Source organism: Anneissia japonica, unplaced genomic scaffold (assembly GCF_011630105.1).
Source record: "Anneissia japonica isolate Jap-2015-1 unplaced genomic scaffold, ASM1163010v1 scaffold287743_len2803612_cov181, whole genome shotgun sequence".
Lineage (NCBI taxonomy): Eukaryota > Metazoa > Echinodermata > Crinoidea > Comatulida > Comatulidae > Anneissia > Anneissia japonica.
The window spans coordinates 864,667-876,371 of NW_022733259.1; the positions used below are offsets into that span (position 1 = coordinate 864,667).

Consider the following 11,705-nt stretch of genomic DNA (forward strand, 5'->3'; position numbering starts at 1 on the left):
CCAGCAGATGGGATCTACAGCCTCTAAATTTGCTAGTAACGAAGAAAATGGTAATCTCCTATATGAGAAATAGTCTCTACTTCTCTTTCCTTTTTTTGTTCTATTTGTTCTAGCATAAAACTAAAATTTATGCCAATAAATGACCTGGTTTATGATAATTAGAGTAATGCTTATACAGTATACATTATTTCTCAAAATTGTTTTTCAGTGAAGTTTTGCCAGGAATGGGGTTTTCAGTTTTTGTGCCATGCATTGTAATCCTGGGTACATTGGGTGTTACACCCCGGTTAAATAAGAAATAAATAAATTCTTATTACATTCTTTTAGATATTTAATATCTAATGTGTTTATCAACTTGGAATGCATGCAGACTGTGCTAGTAACTACACAATAAACCCTATGATTCGGAATGCAAGTTTGGGTCAAAAACAAAATAACCAGAACCTGTTTATATCATTTAGGTCTGGGTCTAAGACAAAATAACCTGTTTATATTATTAAGGTTAGTCATGGTAAACACAATACTATTCTTATCATCACCTTGGCTGTAAATCTGTCAGGTGATGGGATTATGTCGGCATACAGGTAGTCTTAAGCCACTTTTACACAAAGCTATGTTACTGCAATACAGTATTGTGGGAATATTCCCAACAATGGCTTTTGTATGAAAAAGTCAAACCTAACCACAGCCGTAATATCCATGTTGGACAGCGTTCTTTCTCAACTCAGACCTAGTAATATTACCGAAATATTCCCGTTGAGGTGCATTCTGGGGTGTGTCTGAAACGAAAGCCGGTCACATTCCCGCAATATTACTCTTCACTTATTAGCAATTTTCTAGAAACAATAAAGCACACCCTCATTTTTTATTTTATTTATTTATTCTGGTATGGTAAAATACAAAAAGCAGAACCAGTCTAAAATTATTGTAGTACAAGAACTCAAGATTACAAACAAAAAATTCAAATACATTCAAAAACACCAAATTACAAACACCGCCATCATTAATAAATATTGAAAATAATAAAAATACAATTCATTAACCTACTGTATATACTGTCTCTTATACAATGGCGCTCTGAGCGTGAATGATCCATACGTTAAGGCGATTTATTATCGCAATATTTATTTTGTATGAATGGTCCATGTCATTAAGTGTACCAGTATTTTTCCACAATATTGCCAGAATCTCTGTCTGGCTTTAGAATGACTATTAGAGTGGATTAATTGGTACCCAAATATTTACCGGTCCAGTAACTAAATTATGAGCACTCAGGACAGCAGGAGTGCTCATGTTTCAATAATATTGGGTATTAGACTAAACAGTGGTCCGGATTTTGGACCAATTTTAGACACTTTCAAGTCGCCTGCGCTTTTTTTCCTACGCTATGCAAACATCCCTACATATACACACAGGCTCACTCTCTCTACAAATTCCTGTAGACCAGTTGGTTGCAATCTTTTTAACCAACAAGATATTTGATCGTGACCCTCTTCCCAGATGTGGTTAGGCCCAATAAAAAAAATTATTAGTTTATCACCCTTGCGTGCATGCCTTTTATGGTACTGAAAAAAAAAAATTTTTTTTTTTTTTTTGAAATTTTTTTTTGAAATTTTTTTTTTTTTGAAATTTTTTTTTTTGTTTATTTCATTTATTTTATTAAATAGTTTAGTAGATATTGTTTGCATTATCTAAATCATGTTTTGCTTTGAATATCAATGCACCAGCAAACAAACCAAGGTTTATATTTGGCTTTAGCAAAATAAAAAATTTAAAAAAAGTCCTCCCTCCCTCATCACTTTTCCTGCCCAGATAGGGTGATATACTAATAATATTTTTTATAGGGCCTTACACGTTATTATTATGCTGGGATAGGCCTACATTGCATGACAAATTCCTCATGGCCCACCTAAGAAATAGTGTTTTTTACTTTCTCCTGAAATGTTGGAATACGGTAATCATTAATCAATGATGGTTATTCAATGCACTCAGTAAACTTGATCTCCTCTAGAATCACTATTTAATGACTACTATGCATAAAAAAATTTTAAATAACTGAAAAATGTTCTTTCACTACAACAATTTTTGGCAAAATGAAATATTTTATAATGTCCCTTTAATATTTTTTGGAGACCCATAGTTTGAGAATCTCTGCTGTAGACCTTCATATAGTATTGAGATTTTGTATAACATTTTATTTACTTTAGTATCATATTTCAAAATATTTGTTAAATACTTACCTACAGTTGTTGAAAAGTCATATCTTAACAGGACGTTTTATGGTTGATTTTTGATTACCGTCGAGGTACCACACAGTAATAGCGAATCTGAAATTGCAGGACAGAAAACAGTTCCATTATTTATTCTGACTACAACATTATCAATACATAAAATTGTTATTATAAACAACAGAGTCTAAACAACGATAATGTTGTATATATTTTACCTTGTAGCATAAGCTGGGAAGACCTCATGTGGATTTCTCCGGTCGGAGTAGAAGAATAAAAGTCTGTTAAAAAGCGGAGCTACGCTTGCTGGGCCGGAAGCTCCTTCTGGATACACTTTCAATAATCCACCATTTTTCTGTCAACAAAATATACAATAATTAGACGAGACTTTTTTTATACCTTGTTTAGTGCCGCCCAAAAATAATGATGATTTCAAATAAAAATAGCACTTTATTTTTTGGCCAATTAGCACACCCACTGCCACGAAAAATTGGAAATTTCCATAAAAAATAAAACAATTTACACATGCCGCTTCCTTGAAAACAAGATATGTATATTTCTTCATAATTAAAAATTAATTTAAATTTAAAGCATTTAATCATCAAATTGCTACACTGTTTACATTCACCAATAAATTTTTTTTATTTTCTCCTCCGTTTGGATGTTTTTGTCAAACCTCTTTGCTGAATTTTTTATTATTCTATTTATGATTTTTATCTTCATTATCTTTGTTATTATTATTATTGTTATCTTCATCTATGATATGAATGTGCTTCAATTAACGTGTATACTTTTACTTACTGTACATTGTCAATTTGAAATAGTATCTTAATTACTTTTGTTTTCAGGCGCCACAAGTGTAAAGCTCTGCTTGTTTGTGGTTGCCCTTTCCATTTCCATTTTTATATCTGTACTGTTTAATCTATGCTTTGAAAAGATTTGGAATAAATTTATTTTGAGTTGAATTGAATTGAAATGAAAAACCTAAATTTTATGTTTATCTTTTTTTTCCCACCCTTCTCTGATGACCTTTAAAAAAATAAGTTCGCGAAACAAGGCATAAAAAAAGTCTAGATGTATTTCTGTTGTAGCATTCAATAGCGTTGACTTTTAAAACATTTACAGTTTAATCTGTGTTTAATTACGCTCAGTCCACACTACCAAACCGTATGTGAAAAATTTGTGTTATATACTCATATATGGACATGATGCTCATATATGGACATGATACTCATATGTACATGATGCTCATATATGTACATGATACTCATATATGGATGATGCTCATATATGTACATGATGCTCATATATGGACATGATGCTCATATATGGACATAATGATGCCATATGTTGTGGACCCCTCAGGATGTAAATCCCCTTGTGGAGATTCAGAGAGTTACCCATGTGACTTTACTCTTTTTTATTTTCATGTCGTTTTCATATTGTTTTGTATGTTTCATGTATGGAATCGCAACAAATCAAATCAAATCGTATTACACCCAAATATGGTCATATCATATTTATTTATCACATGTAAGTCTGCAAGTGTGGGCAGAGCTTAATATACAGTAAACATCTCTTTTCACAATTCAGTTTTTTAAACTGCAATTACTGTCTCTTATACACATCTAGATGTGTATAAGACTCATTTAAAATTAGTTGATTGCCTGATAATTTTGTTAAAAATACAATAAATTAATTATTAAATTATAGTATATTTATCATAAACAACTTTAGCATGCATTGTTTAAAACAATGGCAGAAAAAGAAAAACATGAAACACACAACACAACGTGAAAATATACCATGAAATAAGCAACACAACTTGGAAACATAACATGAAATAGGCAACACAACGGGGAAACAACATGAAATAAGCAACACAACGGGGAAACAAAGCATGCATGAAATAAGCAACAAAACATGGAAACAAAACGTGAAATAAGCAACACAAACATTACATAAAAACAAAACATGAAATAAGTAACACAACATGGAAACAAAACATGAAGTAAACAACACAATGTAAGAACAAAACATGACAAGCAATACAACATGAAAACATAGCATGAAATAAGCAACACAATGTAAAAACAAAACATGACATGACTAAAGCAACAAAATGTGAAAACAAAACATGGCACAAGCATCATACAAAAAGAAAACAAAACATGAAATATGCAACAACATGAAAACATAACATGACATGCTGTAAGCAACACAATGTGAGAACCAAACAGGAAATACCTGTAAGCAACACAACATGGAAACAAAACATAACATAAGCAACACAACAGGAAAACAAAACATGACATAAGCAACACAATAGGAAAACAAAACATGAAATATGCAACACAATGAAAACAAAACATGAAATATGCAACACAATATGAAAACAAAACATTACTATGTAAATATTAATAGCTGACATTTCAACATTATACCCATACTGTATACCAGACTTATACAATAAAATGATTTAATCCTCAATATTTTGTTAATGTAAAATTTAAATTTCATTGATGATTGACAATGTCTACTTTACAACATGATACCTTCTGAAAACAGACTGCAGTGCTGGAGGAGTGGCGAACCCCCACAGCCTTGCACAGTCTGGCTCAAACACTAAGGAAAGGTACGGGCTCTCCGGCCTGCCTCAGGTTTCGAACCTTTACCTTTTTTACACAGAGCAAGCAGTAACAATTGTCTGCACAAAATTTAATTTTCGATGTGTCCCGCCCATAAAAATAAAATGCATTTCATTTCATTTACTTCTTTCATTATGCCTCAAAAAAGGTTCTGGGACTTTTAAAGAAGCCAATGCTTCTATGATTCAATGAGTCCCAAACTTTAGGCCAATAAAAAAAAGGTAGTTTCTCATCATAATATTTCTCAAAAAGAGAATGAGGGCTCTTTTTTTTCACTCCAAGATGGCAAATCCAAGACGGTCGATGGGAAACAGCTACTTTTTCTCACTTTGACCAAGAAGACATATTGAAAGCAAATAAAAGCCCTAGACATGATTCATAGGCTTACCATATGTATTTCCAACCATGAACAATCAAAAGCGAAATTTTACTGATGTGAGTTAGCCAGATTTTCGTACATTTCATAAAATATAAAAGGAAATTAAAAAAAAAAAAAAAAAAAAAAAATTGGTGTCCAGAGAAAATGGAGGCGCAAGGGGACAAAAAACTAGTAATTTTTTTATTTGGTCTTAAAATTACAAAGAATGAAGAGAAAACAATGACAAAAAATCATAGAAATATTACAGTGCAATACAGACTATAACATTAAAATTGACCATAAATCTATTTTAAAAAGTAATGGCAATATCGTTAATTCTATTTGGAAAAGATGACCAAAACTGGAAAATGATTATACATATGTTTTAGGGCAACAATTTTTTGTTTTACTAAACAAATTTCGCTTTTGGGCACAGAAGTCAATGCACAAGCAGTGTGGAATGACACCCAACAATCATTATGTTTTCGAGTATTGATGATTTTTTATATCACTTTTTTCTTGATGTTCTGCATAATGACACCTGGTAGACTTACCTTCGTTCTGCCATTAATGTCATAATTTTCCAATTTTCCATTGCACAATGCTAGTATAGAGTCTAAAACTGAAATTAAAAAACTTATGTTTTCACAATCGGGCTCATGACCATTCCTCCATGCTATTTGATCACCTCTTATCTTTCTGGAATCGTCATCCCTACTGCGGACAACCTGACCATCTTGAAACTGACCACTGGAATGCATCTGCTGTACCTCCTTCAGAATTGCTAACCCACGTCTCTCATCCAGAAAGTTATCAAGCACACAGATTCCATGTTGTGTGGTGAGTGATTTCACCACCCGTTTCACCAAGTCATGAAGTTTAATATTTTCTCCAGGCAGACAATCTCCATTGCTAATGTTGTCCTCTTGCAGAGGGGGCATATTTCCAAATCCTTTGTTGGACTCAAATGGTTTTAATGGATAACCTGAACCTAGTCTTTCTGAAAATATTGCGGATTCTTGCTGTAATTTTGACTGAAGATCACTTGGAATTCGACGTGGTCCCTCAGGGTCTTCATCAATTGTTGATTGGAGGTGTTGAAAAGCAGTGTCCAGACTGGAGCAGCTTGATACACCTGAAGAGGAACGACTCAATAAGGAAGAGGTGGAATTCGAACTTGTACTACCATGCGTTCTGCCAAGTCCATTTGTTGAAGACTGTACTGTGTACTGCTCATCAGTTCCAGTTATTGTGGTAGTACGTGCACTGCGGTCATTGGGTTCATTCGTATCACCAAGGGAAAACAATACCTTAGGTGAAGTCATAGCCGCGGTTGTGTTACTCGTAGGAGGAGGTTTCCTCAGAGCATCTTCCGGATCACCAGCTTGCTGAGGCTTCGTTGTTGCTGAGGAGCCTGCATTACTCTTCTTTAAGCAGACGGTTTTGTGTTTTTTCCAGTCGAGTTTTTGGTGTTCTTTGCAGCAGTATCGAACACTTTTACATTTGCCACACATACGAAGGTTACTTATTGCGTTACAAATGTCAACTGCACAAACATTATTAAGCTCGTCATTAGAATCATTCCCTGTGTCACGTACACCAATCCGAGGCATGTGAAACGCCATGTCCATTTCCCATCCTACACAATGTAAACACGAAACTCTGCTTCGGCATGCTACGATCATCAAAGATAGACTTTCAGAAGTCGTTACGTAGTTCACAACTACGCCCCCACGTACGCTCTGTATTATGTGCTATTTATAGCTACTGTACTATACTGAACTCCAGCTGGTGTACGTGCACTGTCGTTTGGTAAAGCATACAGTTCCTCGTTTAAAAAAAGTAATGAAGATAGTAAATTATTTACTAAAAGACCTCTAAATCAGAAGAATAATTCAATCTAACAAAAGGAAGACCTACCTGCCAGCTAATAATATTAATAAAGTAGACCTATGATACGCAAAGATGACTGTGTGAAAAGTATTCATAATTATTCTAGTTTTCATAATATATTTAATATAATTCTAACTGAAGAAATGAGGAAACTTTCACACCTGTACCTATTGCTTTGCTTTTGCACCGCTGGATGAAAAGGTTGTCCCCATTGCTCCCAAGATCACATTTGATGATTGTTTTTGTTAAAGTACCGTATACGTTTTACCCGGAGATATGATTACAAAACGTGGATTATGCTTTGAAAATATCATTTTTCTAACAATCTGAAAAATCAAATAAAAAATTTGTGTAGCTGTACCGGACTCTTTACCGGTCTTTTTTGAATAGAAAATTACAAGAAATTCGCTGTGGGCTGTTTCAGGCTCTCCCTCTCTCACTTCGTAACGACCATTGTTTTTCTTCTTTTTTTTTTTTTTTCTTCTTTTTTGAAACGGCTCGAAACTGATATAAAACTTAATATGATTATATAATTGAGCAGTTTTACTGGTCAAAAAGAAAATAGTCCAGAAAATAGTCCCATTACAATGGGCAGTTAAAATCACTTTCAAGTTTTATATTGTGTTGCTTTGGTGCTACTCAAGTGGTGGATTCACTGTTAAATATGAAACAATAACAGGCCTACCTACGAAATTACATCATGACTATATTAAAATATGCCTAATCATTATTAATTGGACACAATTAAGATAAAGAAGCACTGTTATTAATACACATATTTTTTGTAATAAACACAAATTATACAACACGCAGACATGAATGAAATGCTCCGATCCTTTACATTTGATTAATAACTTCGATTTCATTCATTTTAGTGATAAAAGTTTATCACTGATGTAGGCCTACTCTGTGGCTGACTCTGTTCCCGACACGTAGGCCTTCAACCAAAGCATGCGCAGTGAATCAACACTTTTGGACTTTCTGTAAATAGCCACGGAAATGTTTACTACGTGTTGTTCAAATCATTCAGACATTCTACTCTTTAAACATTCGGTTTATGCTTAATCAAAACATGAGGAGTAAAAAAATTAGCGCAGAGTCATGTAGTACCGTTACGAATGTTAATGAATTAGCCATAAAACTCATACGAACAATGGGCCTATATCAATAAAATTCGTTGATTTTAAACTTCATTGCATTTATACTGGACGGATCCAGAGGTGGCCGAAAGGGGGACCGGAGGGGGCCTAGGGATTTCAGGGCGATTTTTTTTGTTTTCTAAACGCCCGAAAATAGGCTCTGAGGCGTTTTTGGGCGATCAATTATTTCTTTTTTCTCTATTTTTTGTTGAATTTCAAAAAGGGGGTGGGGCGGTAGGCCTACATATGAGGAAATATATTATCAATAAAGCTGAAAGTTCAGCCATAAACTGGGTCAATTCAACCTCAAAAATTCAACCCGAAATCCTATTATGAGAAGGCTATTTTTGTCATATCACATCAAATAAAACAGAATAGAAAAAGTTCAACCTGCAGTTTATTGAGCTTTGCGGCGCCATAAATTATAAGAAATGTGTCATTTCTTATCATTTTGGGCAGTGGTATTAGGCTTATCTGTTTCATAAATAATCTCTAGGCCAGGGGCGGCGCCAGCGCTGTGATCGGAGGGGGAAATCCCTCCACCCACCCCCCACCCCCCAACATTCGGACAGGCCTGGACCTTCCGACGCTACGGTCGTCGGACCGAAATATTTCTTTGCCTATTCATAGCATTATATTTATTGTCAATCCCTATACCATATGCAACATTTTTCATATTGGATTTTATTCCGGGACCCTGGCTGAGGCTTGGTCGGTCCTTTGGTTCGGGACCCCTGTGACAATTTAAGGCATACCGGTATGTTACTAATACATAGGCCTACCGGTAATCCTCATAAAACCATCAACGAAACAAGCTCTTTTGAGTATTACGGTTATTCTCGTGAATTACTTACAGTGGAGCTGTAGCTTGGTGGTTAAGATGCTTGCTTTCTGGGTTCAAATCAAACCCTGTCACTTTCACGACTAAAAACCACTCCACTACCTGCCAAAGACTCATAAAAGGGACTATAGTAGTTACCGTATTCCATCCAGTCAAGCTTGGTTTCCATTAAGTCGCTACATGCTGCCCATTACGTTTGCAGAAGAATCAGGGTGCATTGCTAGCTGCTCCGACGCAATCAGGGAGGCAACCCGATTCGTCTGCAACGCAGTCGGCAAAGTTGAATCAGGTTCAACCTCAGTGGCGTATCTAGGGGCGTGGGGGTGCCCCTCACCCTAAAAAAATCACAGTCAAGTAGTTAAAAATAACCTAAAATCACCTTATTTTGCGAATTAGCGCCCCTCAACTCAGACCTGTCAATCCGTACGCATTCGCCGTAAGTCTTACGACTTACGGTCTTACGCAAACATCGGCAGAACTTACGCTTATCCTAAAATTTGAGTAAATGTTGTTTCTTTTTCAATTTGTAATGAATTTTACTATAACTAACATCCATCATCATTATTACATTCTACCTCCATGATTTCAATAACTATGAGATCATTTTAAACTCACCAATATCGATTAGGATGCTATTTAAGCCAAAGGGTCCATGAGCCTACTAGAAATGGCGGCAGAGGTTGCTTCACCAAAATAGGCCTACTGTGTACTCATGACGATCAAAGCGTAAATAATGTTCTGGTTAATTATAGGATTCTTTATTTAAAAAGGATAATTTACAGAAAAACATGCAAGTTAAGAGTCCCCCTGTCAGGGGAACTGGTCCCCCTGTCATAGGTGCCATTCCCCTGTCGGGAAGCTGGTGCCACCACTGCAACCCATACGATCGCAATAATACAAATCCTTCTTGCGCAGAGGGTAGCACTGCTCTCACCACTATCACTAAAAAGTTCTTAATACCTCAAATTTTATAGCTTATTAGAAGGCATGCTTGAAATGTACTTTCGGTGCTCGAGATTTGATTCTTCCCCGACGATTTGCTGGAAATTTCCCGACAGGCAGGAGGTCTCCGACGGTGGTCCTTTTCCCTCCGACCCCACTCCGCTGGCACCGCCCATAATTTATGGGCATACAACAGTCAAGAAAATTTGGTAACTGGACCAAGCTAAACTTTTGTTGGCGAAGTTATAATTTCTTTCAGAAATGTCATCTGAAACTTTTATTATGACTTCTTTATTGCGAAACATACATGAAACAATGTGGTGCGACAAGGAGTCAAGAAATAGTTTGCTCTGTTTAAGTTTTTACCCTTTCCTTTTTTTCCTTTTTTTACAATTTTTTTGAGTTATTATGGTATACATTATGTATCATCTCTTTCTGTCTTTTTTAATCTGACGTGTAGCTAATGTGAAATTTTAAGCTTGGTTATACTACACTCGCTAATTGTTTTCAATGCAATCGTTGTACTGCGGCGTAGCAGCGCCCCCGACGCAATCGGGAAGGCTTTACCGACCAATCAGCATCACCGAAAGCTATCGGAGATAGCGTGTAACGATTGTATAAAACCAGCTTATGCTTGACATGAAATTAACCTTTCATATTTTTCCATCCGTACTTGAAAATTTGTCATAACCATTATTCAAGATGAACGAAGTTTGAACACATTGACCTGTATATATACTTTCTTCTCTCTATTCTTTCACAATTTTCAAATGTATGTTATAGTAGGCCTTATAAGATTAATTGAGTAAAGGCAATGTATCAGCTGTTATCTTGTGTATGTGGGTAAGGCGGAATTATCTTGTAAAAATATAATAATGTTATTTTAACATAACTATTATGTTCGACGTCCGACAAATCTTACCCTAAACATCAAGTCGATGCAAGTGTGAGTTTCGTCGTTTGGTGTTATAGGCCTACCTATACTCTATTTGAAAACACAAGTTTCAGATCTGTTATAAAATCTGTAAAGTTTAAAATCGGTATATGTGAAAGGAACTGTAATGTTTTTAGTTGAGGGCCCCATGATCGTCAGCAAATAGAGTCGATTTCTTTTTTTTTTTCTTTTAAAAAAAAAATAAGATCAATGCATCATTCTAGACTGGTGTGTTCAAAAACGTAAAAAGCTAGCAAAAATTAAATATGTCAGCTCGTGTATCAACATAACAAATGTTTAAACACATCACAAAAATTGATAAACTTTCATTTTTTAGAATAATAAAACTTACAGCTAAAAGTATGAATAAATGAAATCACATTCTTTGATAGAAAATACCGTACTCGCGCGAATAAGCGCCCCTCTCCAATAACCGCCCCGTGAAAATTTCCTTAAGCGCCCCGTTTGAATAAGCGCCCCCTCAAAGGATTTTCTTTTTAGCAAGTCAGTAATCCAATCAATCCTGGGACTGAATGGTTGAGCTGTAGATTGGAAACACATTCTTCTTCGGTCAATATCAAAATGAGGATATTTCTCTTGGACAGATGAGAGCTCCGATCCCTGGACAGACAGTATATTTCCAACTTTACTCTTTTTACATATTTGTCTATGCCTAGTCCTACTCCTCTTTTTCTTTTTCCGACCTTCAGCACATTCTCATC

At 35.3% G+C, this 11,705-nt stretch overlaps 1 protein-coding gene across 1 annotated transcript in view; it reads right to left on the reverse strand.

The window, feature by feature from the left end:
• LOC117116004 (egl nine homolog 1-like) overlaps window positions 1-6,948 on the reverse strand; it is an 11,841-nt gene extending 4,893 nt beyond the window's left edge. Inside the window, exons 1-3 of the mRNA XM_033259933.1 lie at window positions 5,741-6,948; window positions 2,447-2,583; window positions 2,241-2,327 (exon numbers count right to left, since the gene is read on the reverse strand). Of these exons, the coding sequence (XP_033115824.1) occupies window positions 2,258-2,327; window positions 2,447-2,583; window positions 5,741-6,919 (1,386 nt within the window). The 5' untranslated portion in view covers window positions 6,920-6,948 and the 3' untranslated portion in view covers window positions 2,241-2,257. The remainder of the gene's footprint in view (window positions 1-2,240; window positions 2,328-2,446; window positions 2,584-5,740) is intronic.
• Between the last annotated feature and the right edge of the window lie 4,757 nt (window positions 6,949-11,705).